Consider the following 23,243-nt stretch of genomic DNA (forward strand, 5'->3'; position numbering starts at 1 on the left):
AATATAACTCCATATTGGCGACGGGAAGAGTATCTAGCTGAACATTACTGCTGGCATTGTGTATCTATGTATGCTTAATATGTTTAGTTCTTGGAATAAATAACTTCCAAACACTTTATCATCCTTATTTCTCTTCCCTGTCTTCTGCTATCATCATAATAGGCTAAATGCATAACCGATATTCAAAAATGAGTTTAGTAAATATATTTGGCATGTTAATATGATAAAATAATATTTTCCTGGTATATAGCTGTAAACAGTAAATATATGCCACCAGTTATCAGTTTAATCTGCTTCATGCTTTTAATATGTTTTAGAATAAATTTAATATTTGCTTTCACAGGTACTTCTGTTTTTACTGTTGCTGCTCATGACCACAGTTTGATGGAAAACAATGTAAAATATACAATCATCAGTGAACATGAGGATATTTTCTATATTCATCCCATCACAGGTAAATTAGCCTATTTATCTTCATTTGTTCTAAAATCAGTTGAGGCTTTAGTAAAATGTTTTCCACAGTGGAGTTATAATTGCATTTGTATAAACATCATTCAAAGGGTTAGTGGCTATTTATTTAAATTCCAGTAAAAATTGGGTTTAGTACTTTAATCTTAAAAAAAGATGTGTGCTTAAAATAAAATTTTAAATAGTTTTTTTTCCTTAAAATTCATCTGAATTGAGAATATGATTTATCCTTCTATAGTGATGTCAATAGCAAAGGTCAGCAATATATATTTTTTATCTTAAGGTAAAGATAAATGTAAAGGTCCCCCTCACACCTAGGTGCTAGTCAGTCCCGACTCTAGGGGGAGGTCCCGACTCATCTCTGTTTCTAAGCTGAAGAGCCAGCACTGTCTGATGACAATTCCCAGATCCCATGGTAGTGGATCTGACTATTTGAGAGACCGCCTTCTGCCAATCACCTCCCTGCGTCCCATCAGATCGCATAGAGTAGGCCTCCTCTGAATTCCATCTGCCAGTCAGTGCCGACTGGCGACTACGCGGAGGAATGCTGAATGAATGTTGTGTTTTACTGGTTTATTTTTTTTATTCACATTTTTCTTTTTTTTCTTGTGTTCTGTCTTGCACTCCCTCCCTATTAATTGTAAGCCGCCCTGAGTCCCCTCAGGGAAAAGGGCGGCCTATAAATGTCAATAAACAAACAAACAAACAAACAAACAAACAAACAAACAAACAATTCCATGGTCATGTGGCTGGCATGAATAAATGACAAAGGCTCACGGAACGCTGTTACCTTCCCACCAAGGTGGTCCCTATTTTTCTACTTGCATTTTTACATGCTTTCAAACTGCTAGGTTGGCAGAAGCTGGGGCAAGTAATGGGAGCTCACTCTGTTACATGGCGGTAGGGATTCGAACTACCGAACTGCCAACCTTTCTGATCAACAAGATCAGCGTCTTAGCCACTAAGCCGCCATGTCACCCTATTTTTTTTTAATCTTAGATATCTTTAAAAAACACCCAAATATTTCATTCAAAATTCCCTAAACCAATTTCTGACTTCATGCACCAATAAGACTCAAGGTACTCAATGTTTTCAAAGTAACTGTTACTATTACAAAAGTAACAGTCTCTTTAACAAAAAAAGACTGTAAGATGGTAACAATTATTAATTTCATGCTGGTGATTTCATGCCAGTATATAACCAAAGGAAACTAAAACTAATGAAATCTTGAATCTATAAATGTTGGATTAGATTTGGGAAGCTATGAGTCATCCTCCCAAGGACTTCCTCCTCCTTCCTTTCACAGGTGATGTATTTATTGCTCCTTCTCATTTGGTCGCATAAGTCTTCACTTCATATTGCTTTTTCTGAAAGCTGGCCTTTTTTTGACATGAAGAGTTGATTCAGTAGGAGTTGGGAGGAGACCTGCACTCACACTACTAGGGTCCCAGTAACGTTTCAGCTCTTCTATAATCTCAGTGAAGATGTATCTCGGTTATGGTATCAAGACTAGTACTGCCAACCTACTTCAACAGCTCACTTGATAGATTGCTCCGTGAAGATAGTGAAAGGGCCTCCACATGCCACACAGAAGCCTGCATGGGACAAGTTGAATGAATAGTAGAGTGAGTTGCCGTGACCCGACAAAAGCGCGAACGTCAAAAGCGCGCCGACAAAACCGCGGCGCTAAAACCGTGATGTCAAAAGGGCCCCGACAACAGCGCGCCGACAACAGCGCGCCGACAGAAGCGCGATTTAAGTTAAGGTAAGGTTTAGAGTTAGGTTTAGGGTTAGGTTTAGGGTTATTTTTAGGGTTAGGTTACAGCGCGCTTCTGTCGGTGCGCTGTTGTTGGCACGCTTCAGCGCTCATTCGTCGGCGCGGTTTTGTCAGCGTGGTTTTGTCACCGCGGTTTAGTCAGGCGCGCTTTTGTCATTCGCGCATTTGTGGTGGAACCGTGAGTTGCTACATATGGAGCCTTGAAGCTGGGTCAGTCCAGCAAGATTTGTCTTGAGGATGAAAGGAAGAAGGAACAAATGCAAATACATTGCATGGTCAACTTATCCCAAATACTAAAATAAAATCTTAATCTAATAAGATCTTGTTTGGTGTTACTAATTTTTTAAAATATCTATTACATATAAAATTTTGGATATACAGTAAATGTATGAGTATTCAGACTGTCACTTTCAGATTGAATTGATACAATTCAAGGTCATTTCGACATCATTATATTACTCCATTTTACAAAATAGCATGCACATAATTCTTTGAATATATAAGTATATTTTAACCCTGCATGTTTTTGGAATTCAAATGGAAGGTGTAGCATTTAGGGTCCCGAGGCTGAAGATGAAAAGAATGTAGTCCACCCACGGATAGCTGAATCAACCAAAGTTTATTGAGCGTCCAGAATTGACATGAGAATCAACAGCAAAATTATTAATCATGAAACATCATTCTTATAGTGTTTTCAGCTTCTTTGAGCTCTACCTACTTTACGTGTTATATCATTATTGGCTAACAAGTCTCCAAGGCACAATAATTGGTTAGTCTTTACATCATTGGTGTTCGTGAGAACGTTCACGTTGTAATAGCTGAGGAAATCAAGTGTTATCAAATGAGTGAATAAGATGTTGCAGGTTATACTTGGTTTCATCGCCTGGGAACACTGCAAGCAAAGAATAGCTGACAGGCAAATATTTTCTGCAGATTGCTGCAGTTTTTGCTTACACGTGTAACTTCAGTTCCAAGGACCATTCAGATGATTCACTGTAAAAACCCTACAGGAAGGGAGTTCCAAAATTATGGATGAGATTCACGAGGCATCACATTTGCTGCTGGTGTTGTAGAATCTCCAGGGAAGGCCTATCTGTAGTTTTATACTGTATATGTTTAAAGTCCAGATCAGAGGTGGGTTGCTACCGGTTTGCACTGGTTCGGGCGAACCGGTAGTGGAAATTGGGACTGGGTCGCTGAACCGGTAGGGATGGCAGGCTGGCCACGGCCCTGAACTGGTTCCCCGGTCACCCATGCCATTGCCAGCATGTTTTTTAGTCATTTTATAATGTTCTACGCATGCACAGAACAATTTGCAAGCAACGTGTGGCGGGTGTACCCGCAAAGTGAAACAGCAGTAGCAGCGCCAGCAGCAACCCACCCTGGTGCAGATTATGTATATCACTTCTTCATTCAAAGTTAGGTTTGTTTATTCTCCAGTTAGCCCGTTAATTGTACTGATAAGAAATATTTTTTCCAATAATGTGTTTTTTTTAAAAAAAATATAAGATTTTATTTATTCTGATATGGGTACAACGATTGTGAACTTCATATCAGTTTTATTTACCAAATTAAACAGAGTAAAGATGGATTTTTTGCCCTCTAGATTTAGTATTTAACATCAACGTTTTACACAGGTTGATCGAAAAAAGGAATGTAAATCTATTCTGTATTTGTGAGAATTGAATTGCATTTTGTATTTAAAAGTATATTTTGTATTTGAACTTATCCCCAAATGCTGAAGTCAAAAAGAAAATGACCTGAAACAAAACAATGTTTTAAAGATTTTAAGATGAAACAGGCTAGATTTTATGAGCAAAGTTGCTATACACTAAATGAATACCAGCTGACTGCTGAAAACATAATTTCCTCCTGGCTTTGGAAAAAGAGATCTACTGCTTAGTTAAACCCCAAGTATGTTTTTAATAATCAATTATTTTATTAACATGACTGTCTTATTTAATCTAAATCAAGTTCACATTTGGGAACATTTATAAAAGATGTTTTCAACAACTCCTCAGCTAATAGAATAGAGTAAAAATAAAACAAAACAAAGTGAAATAGTTTATATACTGCCTGACTTTTTGTTGGCAGAGTAATCAGGATATATTTCATATTCACCCAAGGTTTCATTTGTGTGGGGATGGTTTGCTTAAATTATTTTGAGGCTTGATTTACTTGTATCATCATGCTGTGCAATACAGCTTTGAATGGAGTAAAATGCTAGGAAACTGGCATATGCCCAACAGGAACATAATTGAATAATTGTTAACTAGGATACTTGCTGATTAGGAAATAGTGCATGCTGTTGTTGCTGCTACAGCATCCAGCCTGTCATGAAGAAATGCCACCATGTAAGGGAATTCTCGGGGCAAGTAGCTAAGATGACCACAGAAGCCTATAGTCCAGTGATGGCGAAGCTTTTTGGCACAGAGTGCTTAATCCAGAACGCATGTGTGCATGCGCGTCCCGAACCACTGGAAACCTGAAGACCATCTGGCTGTCACATGCACGCCTGTTTTATGGGCATTTTTGTGGCTGTTTCCAAGCCATTTTTTTGTGCCAAAAGCCGCCTGGTGTTTGGCTGTTTTCAAGTGCTTCAGCGGTCTGGCACCTGCAAAGACCAGCTGGTTGTGCCGGAAACCAGAAGAGCAGTTGGCAACGGCGCACGTGATCTAGAGGGGGCTCGGCGTGCCACCTCTGGCACACATGCCATAGGTTCACCATCACGGCTATAGTCTATCCTAAGTATCTGTCAGTGACATATGAATTTTCTTGAAATTGCAGCTGGCTAAACAAGCTTTGTATTGGCCATTAGTGCTCTCTAAAGGCAATAAAGGCTCTGTAGTTCTGCTTCTTTCAGTTTAAATCAAATGGCCCACATGGTAGATTTTCTTCATAGTATAGGTTTGAATCACCCCCATGTTCACTTTTGATTTTGCAAAGGTTATCTTGCAATTCACCAGGAAGATACATAGGTTGACTTTAAAGCACAGGTTTAGTTCACTTAAAAGCATAAATGACAAATGTAAAGATGTGACCCACAGCTGTTCTCTTTAAAAGTCTTTTTGGTCCAAAGAATTTGTGCCATATTTGATCTTGGAGGTTACTGGTTTTCTACATCTATTTTCTCAAAATCTGTTATTGTCTCTGTCTTTCATTATGGGGAAAGCTAATTTTCTTTGTATAGCCTTCTTACACCTTTTCTATGATCCACACACAGAGAGCCAATTTTCTGGCACTGTTTCTTGTAACTCAGTATTTTCAAGGCTAATACCCACATTAATCTACCAAGTTGGCATCCCACCACATGGGGAAAGTGTTAATCTTAGCCACCCAGAAAATTGGAGGAAACTGCTTCCCCCATTCTAAGCTGTGTGCTTCTCTGGAATTGAGATTTTGTTTTTATTTCAATTATATGTGGTTTAAAAGACATACATGCTTCAAATCAATTGCAAAGATGCACACATTTCTATTTATATAGAATCAAATATGTACATTTTAATTTTGCTATTCTGGTTTTCAGAAGATTACATGTTGGCCTGCTTTATATTTTTTCAGGCTGTAGGAAAGGGACCCTATAACCTTTGTGGTAAACAAACAAACAAACAAACAACAAACAAGACAAAATGTTCTACATATCTTTGATTGCTCTATTGCTTAACTTCAACAAGAACAGATGGTATACCTCACTATTATCCATTAATTTTTGTAAGAACTATTTTATTAAAGATGTCAAGAATCTTAACTTGTTGCCAAATTGCCAGAATATTTTTTTCATTTTCAAAATTTCTAATTTAGAAATTGGAATGAGAGGATGATTTTCATTGCACATGTAACAGTCTGATGTAGATAACTTATTTTGTCTTTAGGTGAAATTACAGTAAAACATCCTGTATTTCTTGACTATGAAGTCAGAAAGGAAGTGCATTTTGCAGTTTTAGCTGAAAATGGCATGGCTTCAGCAGTGTGTGGTGTGACAGTATTCTTACAGGACATTAATGATAATGTACCTCAGTTTGAACAAAGCTATATCAGAACATCAGTTTGGGAAGGCCAAGCCTATGATGCTTATATTACACAGGTAAGAACATGGGAATACAAACATCACTCTGCTGGATCAGATCCCTGGCCCATCTTGTATCACAGTGGCCAAGGTAGCCCAATGGTTTTCCACCAGATTGCCCTTCAGAGACAGCAAGAAGTGTTAAGTTCCCTATAAGCTACCAAGCAAGTAGTATAGTAGTGTGTTGCATGTGAAGGCATTGTAAGAAGAAATACTACTGCAAAATCAAGAAAGAAAACTGCTAAACTTCTATTTGGATATGTGCTTCCCGTTTGAATGGAAACCTATAACCAGAGTTTAAGAAGCTAGCCAAGAGCTTCCATGCACATTGTTTATCCCTTGTTCAGAGCCGAGGTGGCGCAGTGGTTAAATGCAGCACTGCAGGCTACTTCAGCTGACTGCAGTTCTGCAGTTCGGCTGTTCAAATCTCACCGGCTCAGGGTTGACTCAGCCTTCCATCCTTCCGAGGTGGGTAAAATGAGGACCCGGATTGTTGTTGGGGGCAATATGCTGACTCTGTAAACCGCTTAGAGAGGGCTGAAAGCCCTATGAAGCGGTATATAAGTCTAACTGCTATTGCTATTCAGATGTGAATGACAAAAAAATTCAAAAGGCAAATTTAGGATTTGGAAGTCTCTACAAATACATTAGATTACTATACATATTATTTCAGCCATTTCAAATATAATAAAAGTTGTCTGTAAGTTCTTTTTTATCGAGATGTATTTCATAAGTTGTTGATGAAATGCATTTGAATTGTACATGCACATATTGTCCACACATGACCAAAATATGACCAAAAACATATTCTGGAAAACAGAACAAAACAAAAAGCTAACTTCACTTATTGTCTCAAGATTAGCATGGATTTTGTACCCATACAGATCTATGCAACAGACTCTGACAGTGGACGAAATGGAGAAATTGAATATTCTATTTTATTTGGGAATATAAACGAAGTATTTTTCATTGATTCAGAACGAGGAATTATATCTACAAATATGGCTCTGGATCGTGAAGACATTTCATTATATAGGTTTGTAATGATTATAAAATCTATATTATATCATGTTTGACATAAGCCTTGAAAATGTGTTACTTATCAGCAAATACAATACAGATATGTATATGGGTTATACACCAGAGGTGGGTTCCTACCAGTTCGCACCTATTCGGTAGAACCGGTTCGTCAAATCTACCGAACCGGTTAGAAGAGGTTCCACCAGTGGACCCGGAAAGCAGGCCACACCTACAGAAGAGGTTCCAAATTTTTTTGAAACCCACCACTGGTCCTTGGATATGATTATTCTACACTATCATGCTCATATTTATGAAACTCAGTGGCTCTGTGAAAGGTAAGGATGACTACTGTGTGTGGTGCAATCAGAACATTGCGTGTGTTGAAGTTGTTTTAACGCAAACCAAAGATGCCTTTTAAAAAACAAGTTTGCATCCTATTCTTATGCATGCCAGTGCTGTGTGTGAGGTAATTTAAGGTGGTTCTGACAAGTGTCGTCGGCATCTTCATATCAGGTCACATGGGTGGCAAGCCACTCCCACAAAGTAGGCCACACCCACAGAGTAGGTTCGAGCAATTTTTGAAACCCACCACGGTTATACACATAATTCCCCCCCCCCCCCCTGAATCTGGACCCTAGCTACACCAAATGTGTTGGTTGTAGTTGTATATTATTTGAATACTGAATGCTGTCTTGTTTTGTTACCTGTGTCCTTCAGTGCTTATCGCCATACTCTATGGCAGAAATATAATATATCAATGTTAATTACTTTGTTACTTGTTAAGTATTTTGGGGAGCACACGTTTTTATTTATTTGATAATATGGTTTTAGAATCTCATTTTCTGACACAGAATCATACGAAGTTGTCGAATCAGATAGTGGTCCATCCAACACAGGGGTGTCAAACTCTATCCCATTGTGGGTTGCATTGGGATTTTGTTTGCCTTTGAGGAGCCAGTGTAGGCATGGTTTGGTTATCACAGCTGGCTGGGTGGGAGTGTCTGCACCTGGTGCAGTAGGGACCAGTCTCTTGCCATCTCCGGGATGGCCTGTGGACCATCTCCGCAATCTATCATGGGCCAGATTTGGGCCAGATTTGGGCCAGGGGCCACATATTTTATCTTTGATCTAGCAAATTATGACTTACATGATGGCAGAGTTCTCCATAATTCCACCTTGGAATCTTTCTCAACACTGACCCTGAAAGTCTCTTCATGCAAATGATAGTATAGATCCCTTTCTTGGGAACTATTACTAACCATTATGTATGGAATAGTAGTTGTTTCTGTGAAGAATGTATTTTGCAGAGAAAGTACAGAGAAATAAATATTCTTGGTCACAGTTTGGAACTCATTTTCCCCCATTTCACTTTTTTTCAACTAAGGATGTTGCATTATCAAACTTTTAATACTACACAAAAGCTCTTTAAGCTGTCTGTTCCCCCCCTCCCCCAATAGCTGTGCATTTAACATATTCAAAAGCGGAGCTGACATAATTAAGTGAAATCAATGAACTCAGAATGCAACTATAGTAAGATCACAAGAAATGCTCATAATTAAGCCTTTTAAAATGAATTGCTCACTGGGCTATTTAAAGTATTTCTTCTGTAGCATGTTTTAGCTAAAATAAAGTGAAGAACAGGTCCTTTTAAAGTAGGTAGTTATAGAATTTGTCTCTAAAAACATAAACATTCCAGGAATTTCAGGATGCTTTATTCTGTCTCCAGTTCTAACAAGACTGGAAGGAAAATGCTTTTTATAGCCCAGTTCTGTTTATTTTCACGTTCTGTTCATTTAAATGTTCATTTAACTTACTTTTCTCAGTGCCTTGTATTTCAATGTAAATCTTTCCCTTGGTTATATTTTGTCCATTGAAATCAAAGGCTTTAGTGTGAGAGGTGTTGTGGCCCAGCAGGAGCCGTTGGAGCTGCCACCAGACTCCAACAGCGAGGGGCCCTATGAGTCGGCTCTGGAGGAGGACCCTGGACAGGGTTCCGACTCCGAGCAGGGCGCAGAGAGGCTGGTTGGCCACCAGGAGGCGCCTAAGCCTTGGACCAGGGGGAGGAGACAAAGGAGAGTAATCCAGATGCCAGCAGTGAGTTGTTCCTGGATGCCCGGCACCAAAGAGCTAATAGGCGTCAGGAACAGTTGCGCAAGTACAGCAGGTAATTGCACTCAGCTGGTGGTCATTAGGCTCCTCTCCAGACTATAAAGGACTGCTTGTGCATACCCCCCTCTTGCAGAAGCCAACGCAGGAATTAATGTTGGAGAACATTATAGTGACCTTGGCAAGCTGGATTGCTGCCACGGCTTATCTGTGCTGGATGGAAGCAGTTCCAAGTAAAGCAGCCTTCTGCAATTGACTGATGGCAAATTTGTCGATGCCTATGGTGTTCAAGTGGTGCTCCAGTTGTTTTGGGACTGCTTGCCTTTGCCATAGTCATTCTATTTCTATTTGTAGATCTTTGTATTTTGTTATCTTCTCCAGTTCTTTCTGTTCTATTCTGCTGTCTATTATTATTATTAATGTTATTATTATTATTTCAAAACAAAATAAATATAAAAATTGCACAAGGTGAAATATACCGTATTTTCCGGAGTATAAGACACACCTTTTTCCTTCAAAAAAGAGGCTGAAAATCTAGCTGCATCTTATACACTGAATACAGCATTTTTTTACCTCCCGAAACCACCCCCCTTCACCAAAATGGCCATGTATAGCCTTTAGGAGGTTTTCAGAGTGCTCCTGGGAGTTGGGGAGGGCAGAAATGAGTAAAAAACTGGCCGTTTTTTGCTCAATTGTGCGTCCCCCAGCGCCAAGGAGTATTCTATAAATGAAAAAACGGGTCGTTTTTAGGAGGTCTGCAGAGTGCAAAAACTTTTTTTAAAATTTGCCTCTTCAAAATCTTGGTGCGTCTTATACTCCGGTGCATCTTACTTTCGGAGTACTCCGGTACTCCGAAAAATACGGCAGTCATTTTACCATCAGATTTGCCGGTACAGTTTCAAGATGGTGGACGTACAAATGAGGCTGCTTCTGGTTGCCTAATGCTAGTGTAAAACATATTTGTGCAGGTTTTTTTTAAAAAAATTCTATTTCTGAATTGTATCTGATGTATCTAATTCAGTGTGTCTGGGAATAATTTCCCAAGCTTTTTTTCTAAACATATTACTGAATGCACAATTAGAAATGATTTCATGTGCTCTAAAATAAATTGTTGCTTTTAAAATGCATTTCCCTTGAACAAACAATAGCCAAACTCAAGACTAATTTTTTTTTTGAAACTTCTGAAACTACAGTGATCTATTTTTGAAGCTAAACGCTGGAAATGTTAAAACTTTAAGAATTTCAGAGGGACTGTTAACAGAGACTTTATCTAGATGCCCTTAATTATATATTTTATTGTGTTTTTCAAACAGTAAAATGTAAGAAACTGGTTAGTTTAGTACAGGAGTAGTCAACCTTTTTATTCCTACCGCCCACTTTTGTATTTCTGCTAGTAGTAAAATTTTCTAACCGCCCACCGGTTCCACAGTAATGGTGATTTATAAAGTAGGGAAATAACTTTACTTTATAAAATTTATAAAACAGAGTTACAGCAAATCTCTACCGCCCACCATGAAAGCTGGAATGCCCACTAGTGGGCGATAGGGACCAGGTTGACTACCACTGGTTTAATATGTATTTCTACGTGTACCTTGCTTGATGCCACCTCCTGGGTAGACCTGGCACAAAGCCGATTGGCATGACGCACGCTGATCCACCAAGGTTCCAGACATCTGAGGACAGAAGAACAACTATAGCACAAGAGAAGCGAGCACTCCCCAAAGCCAGAGCTTCCAATGCTATAACAATGGTGCCCTCACTTGTCTGCCCAATAGGAGGCAGAACATTTCATGCCTGATTAGGCCTTACCAACCACCTGCCCGACACACAACCTGTTAGATGCCAAGGTCCTCTTCGAACACGATGGACGAACATCAGCTTACTTACCAATATTCTAGGCATAATTTGAAATTATGGCCGTTTAGAAAATTAAATGCAAGTCTGTAGTTTAAGTAAAATATTCTGACCATTTTAAAACCTCAAAAACCCAGTAGAGAGCCAGTGTCGTAGATGAACGGCAATAGAATCCTAAGATCAAATTGTAATGTTCGTATTTATTCCTGACATATGAATGTTTGTCACTTTTTGAAAGGAGGTTATTGTATCAGGAATGAAAGGGAATATAATTTTTTCATATTTATTTGACAGTGTATACTCTGCTATACGCCATTTACAATATATTAATACATTTGAAGGGATAAAACTGCCGTATATCAATTTAAGACTATTTACAGTACATAAAGCATATTCACTCCATTAAGTCTTTGAGTCTGCTTAGTCCTGTTCTTTTGTTCTAGCTTTTATTGAACTCTCTGAACTTCTTTATGTATCAACAAAAAAAGTGCTGTGCAAGTGTTACCAATTAAAGTTATTTAGTCTTTTGAAGAATATTTTGCTTTAACTTACAAGTAATTGGTGTAAAGTAGTATGGCTCAGAGAGTTTTATCACTGGTTCACCGACAAAAGGACGAACGACAAAATCGTGCCCGACTAAACCGCGGTGACAAAACCGTGTGTTCTAAAGCGCTCCGATGAATGAGCGCTGAATCGCGCCAACAGCGCGGCGACAGAAGCGCACTGTAAAACTAACCCTAACCCTAACCTAAACCTAACCCCTAACCCTAAACGTAACCCTAAACGTAACACTAAACCTAACCCTAAACCTTACCCTTAACCTAACCCTAAACCTAACCCTAAACCTAATCCTAAACCTAAGCCATAACCTAACCCTAAACCTAACCCTAAACCTAATCCTTAACCTAACCCTAAACCTAGCCCTAAACCTAACCCTAAACCTAACCCTAAACCTAACCCTTACCTTAAGTTATAAGCGCTGTTGTAAAGCGCCCTTCTGTCTCTGCGCTGTTGTCGCCCCATTGATGACGTCGCGATTTTAGTGACGCGGTTTAGTCGGGCACGGTTTTGACGTTCGCCCTTTTGTCGGGTCATGTTATCACTTTTGTGTAATGCTTTATTGCTTTAGGAAGTCAATGAGGTGAATCAAAACTAAACTGACTATTTTAGAAGAAATCAATGAGGTAATTAAACTGCTTTTATTAAAATCCCATTGATTTAAGTGAAAATGAATTTAAACTTGATCCATCTCAGTGTTTGCAGATTTAATCTTTACATGGATTATAAAGCAGTTGAAGTCCCACTGAACTCACTAGATGTTATTTTTGAGTAAGACACTACTTAGTCCAATTGGATATTATCTCAGGTGAATTTGTGTATGGCAGGGGTGTCAAACTGGCGGCCCACAGGCCGGATGGATCACACACAGGCCATGCCTACCCCGGCTCCCCAAAGGCAAAAAAGTCACAATATGTCATGTGACGTGATCGAGTTTGATACCCATAGTGTATGGAATCACCTCCTCCTGAAACGAGTATGATTTTTCAATGCAATTGATAATAACGTAGGTAATTATTTTTCTCTCACCATTGCATATACCATTCCTCTTGGTCTATGTTCATATAGGTTCATATCACGTTACTATTGCAGAAAAAATGCAGGAGGGAGCACTGTTTGCTGTCCTAAATTCCAGTACAAAAGGCAGTATATAAATCAATAAGAATATAATGTACATTTTTAGTTTTGTAACTCTATTTCTCTCTCTCTCATATGTAAGGTTCTTAAAAAAGAATTTTAACGCAATTATTAATGCTACTATTCTAATCAATTATTAACATAGTATGGCATTCTATAAATTAAGAAAATCTATTCAGTTGCTTATGTTTTTTTTAAAAAAAACAACAACTGGTAGGCAAATATAGGATTATCTTTCACAAATGATTTTATTATGCTAACATTTTCACTGAAAAAATGACAATTTTTCAGACACTTTGTAATAATTACTATATTATTATATAATTACTATATTACTATACCTGCCAGAGGTGGGTTCCTACCAGTTCGCACCTATTGGGTAGAACCGGTTCGTCAAATCTACCGAACCGGTTAGAAGAGGTTCCACCAGTGGACCCGGAAAGCAGGCCACACCTACAGAAGAGGTTCCAAAAATTTTTGAAACCCACCACTGGTCCTTGGATATGATTATTCTACACTATCATGCTCATATTTATAAAACTCAGTGCCTCTGTGAAAGGTAAGGATGACTACTGCGTTTGTGGTGCAATCAGAACATTGTGTGTGTTGAAGTTGTTTTAACGCAAACCAAAGATGCCTTTTAAAAAACAAGTTTACATCATATTCTTATGCATGCCAGTGCTGTGTGTGAGGTAATTTAAGGTGGTTCTGACAAGTGTCGTTGGCATCTTCATATCCGGTCACATGGGCGGCAAGCAACTCCAACAAAGGAGGTCACACCCACAGAGTAGGTTCGAACAATTTTTGAAACCCACCACTGATACCTGCGTAATGCTTCTGACAGCCACTAATCCCAGGTTTACTGATTCTCTAATAGGTTGATTGTACAAGCTGCTGACAAAGGAATCCCTGGACTATTTGCTAATTGCACAATAGACATAGAAGTTGTGGACATCAATGATAATGCTCCAACTCTGCAGCCATTTGATATTATCCATCTCTCTGAAAGTAAGAATGATTCTCATTTTATGCTTGGATTAAACTTTAAACATAGTTTTAGTTTAGGAAATAGGTTTTCTTTCAATTTACATTCTTGATCAAATAGTAAGTATCATTTTAGCAAATATTCTATGAGGTATTTCTAATACCTATGAATATTCTATTTTTGAACTATTTAAAACAAACACAAGAAATAATATAATCTATTCCTTTAAATCTTGAAACAACATTTGTCTTAAGACACATTAATCTGGAAATTAAGAATTGATTATTATTTATTAATAAATTAAAACATTTAGTTTTAATTTATGTTTAGTTTTTGGGGGAGGGGCCCCTGCTGTGAAGCTAGGACTACCAACTTTAAGAGAATTTTAGAATACTCTTAATTTTGACAGAAGTAACAAAGCATGGTGACTTGAGCTAGCGGAGGAAAATTGAAATCTAACTCAAATAATGATAGCTAATTTAGCAGGTTCTAAAAGTAGACTAGATAGGAAAGAGATGAAAATATCAATAGTTACTAAAATAAATGGCTCTTTACTTCTCTTGAATCATGGGCACTGATTGTTGGAAATCAAAAGTAAAATGGGATTTTACTTTCTTATCCAGTTCTGTGACTTCCCAAATGCATCCAGTTGGCTTCAGTGTGACACAAAATATTGAATTAGAAGAGCCTTTGTCAAGATCTAGAGAAGTTGTCTTATAGAGCCGAGGTGGCGCAGTAGTTAGGGTGCAGTACTGCAGGCCACTTCAGCTGACTGTTATCTGCAGTTCAGCGGTTCTAATCTCACCGGCTCAAGGTTGACTCAGCCTTCCATCCTTCCGAGGTGGGTAAAATGAGGACCCGGATTGTTGGGGGCAATATGCTGACTCTGTAAACCGCTTAGAGAGGGCTGAAAGCCCTATGAAGTGGTATATAAGTCTAACTGCTATTGCTATTGCTATTATAGTTATATAACAATAATTAAAAATAACTACTCTAATATTCTGTGATCACTATTGTAAAAATTAAAAAATGGTTAAGTGTAACAGTTAAGATTCCTATCTTGAAATAATTGTGCATGTGAATAATTAAGGTTTATGAAGGAGGCTGTGGCACATATTGATCTTAGTGATCTCCAGAAGCAAAGTGGATTAAAATCTGGTTAGGAGCAGGAAAACATCCGAGAAGAAGGTTGCTTAAGAAAAGTATATTGCCGTGGCCATGAAGTATGTAGACATCAAGCTACCAAGTGCAACATATGCTCAGATAATTTAGGATGGCCATACATTTGTACTATGGTTGTTGCAAAATGTACAGAATGAAATGTAATATAGAATAGAATAGAATAGAATAGAATAGAATAGAATTTTATTATTTTTATGCCGCCCTTCTCCGGGAGGACTCAGGGTGGCGAACAATTCAAGGGAGAAAAGGGGAACATAAAAAACAAAATACAAATAATAAAAGTAAACAACAGTTGCACAACCATACATGTCGAGAGGGGAGGGAACTCATCACCCCCAGGCCTGCCGGCAAAGCCAGGTTTTGACGGCTTTTCGGAAGGCCTGAAGAGAGGTGAGGGTCCGAATCCCTGCGGGGAGCTCATTCCAGAGGGCCGGAGCTGCCACAAAGAAGGCCCTCCCCTGGGTAATAGCCAGGTGGCATTGGCTGGTAGATGGCACCCGGAGGAGGCCAACCCTGTGAGATCTAATGGGTCTGTGGGAGGTAATTGGCAGCAGGCGGTCTCTCAAGTATATTATTGTTACTTATTTTAGAATTAAGTTTAAAATTTGCCTAACATCTATATAACTATGATCATATGTGATATAACACTTCAGTTTTTTTACTAAATCAATGGTTGGCTTACATTTTTCGAACCATGCAAGAACTACTGGAATATACTCTCATTTTTAAGCATAATTGTTGTAGGTACGCCAGTTGGATTCCTACTGATACAAGTAGTTGCAAATGATACAGATCTGGGCCCACCTCTTCACTACAGTTTTGCTGAAGGTTCTAATCATGGAAAGAAATTTGCAATCGACCAATTGAAGGGAACAATTACACTGGTGAAGGCATTAGATTTTGAAATAAATACTCATCTGGAACTTTTTATCAACGTTTCTGATTCTGTGCATCAAACCATAGAACGACTCCCAATTCTTATAGCTGATGTCAATGATAATCCTCCAGTATTTGTTCAGGATAGCTATCGGGTAAGAAAAAGAAAGGCCAGGAACCAGTAATCTACTTTTTAAAATCAATTAATGGACAATATTTGAAATGCTGTATTTTATTTCCCTTTCTTTCAGGTGATTATACCTGAATGTAAGTACATAGATGACTCTGTCTTGATTGTACATGCCACAGACAAAGATTCGGAGCACAATGGAAATATAGTCTATAGAATGATTTCTCTGTCTGACACATTTTTAATTGATCCACAAAATGGTGAGCATGCGTAAATGAACAACCAAATTGGGAAAAATCCCGTTCAAGATTCTGTGTGCTGAGAATGCTTAATAGGCGGTATTTTCATGCATACCTTGTGTAGCTAAATATATAATTCATGACTTTAAATAAGGATCTAGGTCGGGGTAGTCAACCTGTTTATACCTACCGCCTACTTTTGTATCTCTCTTAGTAGTAAAATTTTCTAACTGCCCACCGGTTCCACAGTAATGGTGATTTATAAAGTACGGAAGTAACTTTACTTTATAAAATTTATAAAGCAGAGTTACAGCAAACCCCTACCGCCCACCATGAAAGCTGGAACGCCCACTAGTGGGCGTTAGGGACCAGGTTGACTACCACTGATCTAGGTACTTCTAAGTTTTAGAAGAAAGGATCCAAGGGGTTGATAACATCATATAGTATTTATTCTACATTTTGTGTTGTATATCTACTCTTGGGCCTATTTAAATCTATTCATCTAATTTAAATGCTATTACTTTTCTGTGACTTAGGAAATTTCACAAAATTAATACATTTTAAGAATATCAGAATTTCTTTAAGTGTAAGAAATAAGTACTAACATGTTACAATGATTTCCACAATAACTACATATGATTTTCATGCTCCTTGAATTTACATGAACTCCATTTAGTACATGCAATTTTTGGCTGTCTGGAATTGTCTTTTTATATTGTCTTTCTTTTTTTGCAGCACTGAAAAACTTTTTAAATGATGACTTTTTTATTTTTGTGCAATACGGAAAGTGGAAACTGTAGTGTTAGTACTAAAAGATTTTGCACAACATAATGCATGTTTTATTTTATTTTAGGTTCACTGTTTCTTGTTAAGCCACTGACTTATCGGTTCAGTCACCCAGAGATTCATCTCCTTATAGAAGCCAGCGACCATGGAAATCCTCCTTTGACTGCTATGACTTCTGTTACAGTGCAGATACAGGCTATGAATACATACATTCCTCTGTTTACAATGGAAACCTATACTTTTACTATAAGTGAAAATGCTTCAGTTGGGGAGAACCTGTTCACATTCTCAGTTAATGACCAAGGTAGAAATCATCAAGGCACCAATGTTGTGTATTCCATCATTAGTGGCAATAACGAGAATAAATTCTATGTGAAAAAGCTCGTATTTGGGCCAGAATATTCAGATCAAACAATTGGAAATCTTGTTTTGAGGAACACCCTAGATCGAGAGAAATGTTCATCTTATAAGTTGTTAATTCTTGCATCTGATCCTAAAGCTGCTCATCTAAATTCAACTGCTACCGTGTCGATTACTATTTTAGATGTTAATGACAATCCACCTGTATTTACAAGTTTGGAATATCATGTTCATGTCAGGGAAGATGTTCCAGTTGGTAGTTACATTACTTCGGTGTCAGCATATGATTATGATGCCGGAACCAATGCAGATGTCACTTACAACATAGCCTCTGGAAATGATAAAGGGCACTTCCAACTAGAAGGTAAAACTGGCTCAATACATCTGATTAGAGCTCTAGATTACGAGGCTGCTACGGAATTCAACTTGACTGTCCAAGCTTCTGACGGAGGAATAGTTCCGAAAAATGTGGCTTTTGCTGTTGTTTTTATCAGTGTCCTGGATGCTAATGATTATGTCCCCGTATTTGTTTTACCAAACCTCAAGTGTGGTGTACGGGAAAATATGCCTGCGTTTTCCTCTGTTTGCACAATTTCTGCACTAGATTTTGATGCTGGCCCATTTGGTTATCTTGCCTACTCTATCCAGTCATCTTGCTTGCCTAGTCATGGAAATCGTGGAGATCGTAACCTGTTTATAATAGATTCTTTGTCTGGAAATATCCACACCAAGCAGGTGCTTGACTTTGAACATCAGATTAAGTATTGTTTTGTTGCACAGGCAAAAGATAAAAGCAATTCCACAGCTACCATTACTGTTTGGATTAATGTTGAAGGATTAGATGAACTTGACCCTGTGTTCAACCAAGATGAATATTTCTTTTATTTTCCCGAGAAGAATGAAGCTGGGCAGTGGATTGGTGATGTAAAAGCGTCAGACTGTGATGGTGGAGTGGATGGTGTCATTTATTATACTTTGTTAGGACAATCTTCCTTCTTTTCGATGAACTGTAGCAGTGGGTCTGTTTATTTGGCTGGATCTATTCACAAAAAAAGAAGCAGCAAGAAGGAGAAAGATGGCACTTTTGAACTTCTAATAAAAGCTCATAGTCCAAAGCAGGACTCAAAGTCCAGCATCTGCACAATTATGGTAAGCATTTTTAATAGCCCGGAGAGCTATCCCACACTGCCAGCAGCTAACCTGTCTGTTAGCATTGCCATCTCTATCATAGTACTTTTGTTTTTAGCCATCTGCCTTGCTGTGCTTATTGGTAGATATATACTAAAAGATACCTGCAAGTATAGCCTGAAGAAAGAGATGCCATGTCCCTCAGTTATAGATCTAAACATGCATAGACAAAAGAACTCATCTAAACATTTCCAAGAACCCCAAATCCACGGAACAACTATTCTTCCTTTAGGGAGCACAGCTGATTGGCTGGATTTGATTGGTACCAGGGATAAAAGAAATATTGATAGTGTTTGTGTACAATCCAACTCACATAGCCACGGACCAATAGAAGAGAAAATTGGAGAAAATGTGGAACTAAAAACAATTAATGAACACCCTACTAGGAAGGGTACGAGATCTGCTTTAAGTGACAAATGCTCATTTATACCAGATTCAGGAATTTCAAGGGATTCTGATCAGTTTTCATGTCAGTCTGGAGAAAATAAGATTATGTACATTTCTCAAAACACAGAAGCTCTCCATTACTTCAGAGAACTACTCTGGAACAAAATGGTGTCCCACACACTTGCAAAAGTGACAGTCAAAGAAATTGAGATAATGACTGATCTCACAATGGAATATATAGAAGCACCTGAGAGCAAGGATCTTGTTACCCCATTAGACTCTGTTAAAGATCTTGGAGAGAATCATAACTGGAATTGTTTGCTGAACTGGGAACCCAGCTTTAAGCCTCTTGCTTCTGTGTTCAGTGAAATTGCAGAACTGCAGGATGAAAGTATCGAAATACATAATTTTCCTAAAGGGGACAAATCTTTCATTTTTCCTCCTTTGCTTGCTTCTACAGCTCAACCTGATTTAAAATCATATTTCTCACAGCTGCCAACTTCATTGCCAGATGCATTTTAAAAATATCCCCATTCATCTGATGTCCGTCATTTGAAATCTGCTTCAGTGCTTATAATCCTAGGTTTTTCACCATTTCACCAAAGAGCCATGGTGGCACAGTGGTTAGAGTGCAGTACTGCAGGCTACTTCTGCTGCCTGCTGGCTGCCTGCAATTTAGCAGTTCGAATCTCACCAGGCTCAAGGTTGACTCAGTCTTCCATCCTTCCGAGGTCGGTAAAATGAGGACTCAGATTGTTGGGGGCAATGTGCTGACTCTGTAAACATCTTAGAGAGGACTGCTATTACCTATCTCTGCTGATCATAGAAAAACTTACAATATCTCCAGTTGCTTCATATCTTAATCTGAAGGGAATCAGTTCTAGTTGGTCAACATGCGAACTTTCAACAGAAGAATGAATGACACACACACACAACAGTGAATGACACACACACACACACACACACACACACACACATACATACACCTTTCACCCTGGCTTGGCTGATAACGGATAAGAGCCTGTGGCCTAATGGCTAAGATGTCTGCCTAATATGTAATATAGCCCAGGTTCAAATCCCAGTAAGGGTATTGCTAGCTGATGAGAGCTAAATAGCTTGAAATAGATCTATACTAGTCTCCTTTTATTTATTTATCAGCACAAATATAACAAATGTAACAAAAAGGCAACAGTAAAAAATATTGGGTTTCTGTCTGGATGGTCTCTTGTGACGAGCTGAAGGATAGAGAATGGAAGTGTGACCTTCCTCCCATATTTGGGCATACCAGGGGTTGTGACTTTATATATATATATATATATATATATATATATATATATATATATATGTATGTATGTATGTATGTATGTATGTATGTATGTATGTGTATAATTTTATATTTTTTCTACTTTTAAACTGTACTTACATTTAGAGTCTTTCAACGCTTTAAGACAGGGAAATCAAACTATTTCATTGAGGGCCGCAACAGGGTTGTGGTTGACCTTGGGTGGGCTGGGTAGGGGGATGTGGCCAGAGTGGCCATGGCCAGCTTAATGTTACTCATGTTGGGGGGGATGTGGTGCCCTGGGTGCTCTGCCAGCAAAAACGGGTTCCCGAGCTCCTGTAACCCTCTGCCAGCAAACACGAGCTTGGGAGGGCCCCATGTGGCCCTCTGGAGCTCCGTTTTCTCTGGCAGAGGCACCAAGGGCCGGTCCTTAGCTGTTCTCAGGGTGACCCAGCAGGCCAGATCTGAGCACGCCGTGGGCCGGATCTGGCTCCCGGGTCCTGAGTTTGACACCCCTGCCTAAGAGGAAGTATTTTGCAGTGTGATGGTCCAATTCTGACCAAATTAAGCAACTCAGAAACATGCATGCATACATATATAACACTTAAAGTTCAGACAGCAGCTCTCAATAATGATTGATGGTATAATATTTTGGAAAAAAGCATAAATATTCAGGTAGGATACACATTCTAGATTTGAGACAAATATTTAGAGATAGCCTAGGTATATTTAGAAAATAAAATACGAACCCTAAATACATGAGATTATATTGGTTTACATAAAATATTTTTAAGCCTTATATATATTCACTACTAATGCTTTTTTAGAACAAGTAATAACCTAAGCATTCTATAATTAATTCTAAAATGCTTGTTGGTGATAAAAGTATCAGGTATTACTTCTTTGTTTTAATTAATAAATCATATTCCAACCTTCTGGTTTTGCTTCTCTCTTTTATCATATAATACTATTACAGTTTTCATATTTTTTCACTTTAGATGATAACATTCACTATTCATACAAATCATTATATTTTTGTCATATGAATTGTCACTATGCTATTTTTACTAGTGTATATTGGAAAGGTTAAATTTTAAAATACATATAAATAATATCACAGTCTCATGCTCACGGTTTTCTATTAATGCTTATATATGCAGTTTACATTGAGACTTAGTCAAAGATTCTATGTGAATACAGGTTAGATGCAGAAAGTCTCATTGAAGCATTTTGTTTAAGTTACATTTGTCAAGAGTTGTCTTAATTCATGGCCTGTTTGTTTCTCACAATGCTATATAATTACTAAAACTCTTGCGTTGCTGTTATGCCACATAAGCAGCAGTAGCTTTAACAAGTTCCTACAAAGGAAGACAAATAAGTCTACAGCAATGACAGTCTACAAGAAGGCCATGACAAGACTAAGGCTTGTGCTTTTGTTAACAGTTGCCTCTCAATTTCTGGCCTGGTACTGAAATACGAAATTTATGTTGTCCTTAGTTCTTAATGAGCTGTGGATTTATGTTGACTGATCATTGCTGTAGATGGCAATACCTGGAATCCTCTTTAGAGTTGCATTGACAACCAGATGGCTTACACAAATCCCTATTTGCCTCAGCATGCAAGGCCAATGCCATTGTCTAAGCTAAAATATCTGGAGAGCACCAGATTGTCTATCAACTTTAGAGAACATGGGTAAAATTTGACACAGCTGAGTTAAAAATTCATCAGGTTTTTTTTGTTTTTTCAGGCAACACTGAAAAATGTTATGGACTAAGTTGCCTAGAGTATGTCTAGACTCATATAGACTGGTGGCCTAAAAATATTTATTTAACTTTCTAGTAACATACCAAAATAGCTGCCTTTTTATTATTACCAACAAACCTTGTACCTTCTCCAATAATAGCTGCAAGCTGATTCCTTTTGTAGACATACTTATGCCATGCCATGCTTAAGATAATCAGACTTTAGAAATGTTCAATTAAATATTTTGTTACAATTTTCTTTTTAGTGTATATATTTACTAATCATCTGTCCAAAACTGTGAGGTATATTAAGCAGATGTACTTCTGTCTCATGTGCGGTTGAACGTAGAAAAGTGAATATATACAAGAGGCTGCTATAAATCATGACAGCTCTTTTTTTATTTGTTGTGTAAACAATGTAATTCATTTTTTTTTACAGTAAATTTACTTTTCACTTGCTTCAAATAGTCTCTTCTCTGTTATTTCAGTAAAGAAAGAAGTAGATCAGCATATACTAATATTGGAAGAATAAAATCTGTGAATGGAAAAGTAAATTAAGCCCCAAAGTGTAAAATGTATAAAATAATGTTTTATTTTCATGGCACTTGAACTAACATGAGAATACCAAATTTATTATTTTGATCTAATAAGGACAAAAAGCAATGTATAAAACAGAGCCCAGACAAAGTGGAAGCAAGAATGGATGCAAGGATATAAAGATAGAAATATAGTGAATGTTGTTGGTATAAATTTAATAAATATTTCATTTCATTTTGATTACTATTGCCTACCCCTTGTCTACACTTTGTATTTTCAATTTTTAAATTAAATTTCATAATAAAAATACAAATGAAAATAAAGATATATGCCCCTGAATAAAATTGATCATCTTGCAAAACAATAGTATATACATTATGTGTACATAGAACTGCATTAATCAATGGAATTTGTAATTTTTCCAACACAATAATTTCCAATAATTTTTCCAACACAAATTTCTCCTGCCTCTCTTTTGAAGAACATTATGTCAAAATCGTACTTGACAATAAGCTTTACTGAACATAGATGGATTCATCCCAAGTGAACATGTAGACTTTACT

The 23,243-nt window shown here is 37.8% G+C and overlaps 1 protein-coding gene across 1 annotated transcript in view; it reads left to right on the top strand.

Annotated features, from left to right (window-relative positions):
- The window catches only part of DCHS2 (dachsous cadherin-related 2), a 69,652-nt gene extending 49,909 nt beyond the window's left edge, over positions 1-19,743 (top strand). Inside the window, exons 14-20 of the mRNA XM_032223657.1 lie at positions 344-454; positions 6,118-6,329; positions 7,196-7,347; positions 13,864-13,994; positions 15,898-16,184; positions 16,281-16,429; positions 17,292-19,743. Coding sequence (XP_032079548.1) covers positions 344-454; positions 6,118-6,329; positions 7,196-7,347; positions 13,864-13,994; positions 15,898-16,184; positions 16,281-16,429; positions 17,292-19,641 — 3,392 coding nt within the window. The 3' untranslated portion in view covers positions 19,642-19,743. The remainder of the gene's footprint in view (positions 1-343; positions 455-6,117; positions 6,330-7,195; positions 7,348-13,863; positions 13,995-15,897; positions 16,185-16,280; positions 16,430-17,291) is intronic.
- Positions 19,744-23,243: the final 3,500 nt, after the last annotated feature.

Source organism: Thamnophis elegans, chromosome 9 (genome assembly GCF_009769535.1).
Source record: "Thamnophis elegans isolate rThaEle1 chromosome 9, rThaEle1.pri, whole genome shotgun sequence".
Taxonomy (NCBI): domain Eukaryota; kingdom Metazoa; phylum Chordata; class Lepidosauria; order Squamata; family Colubridae; genus Thamnophis; species Thamnophis elegans.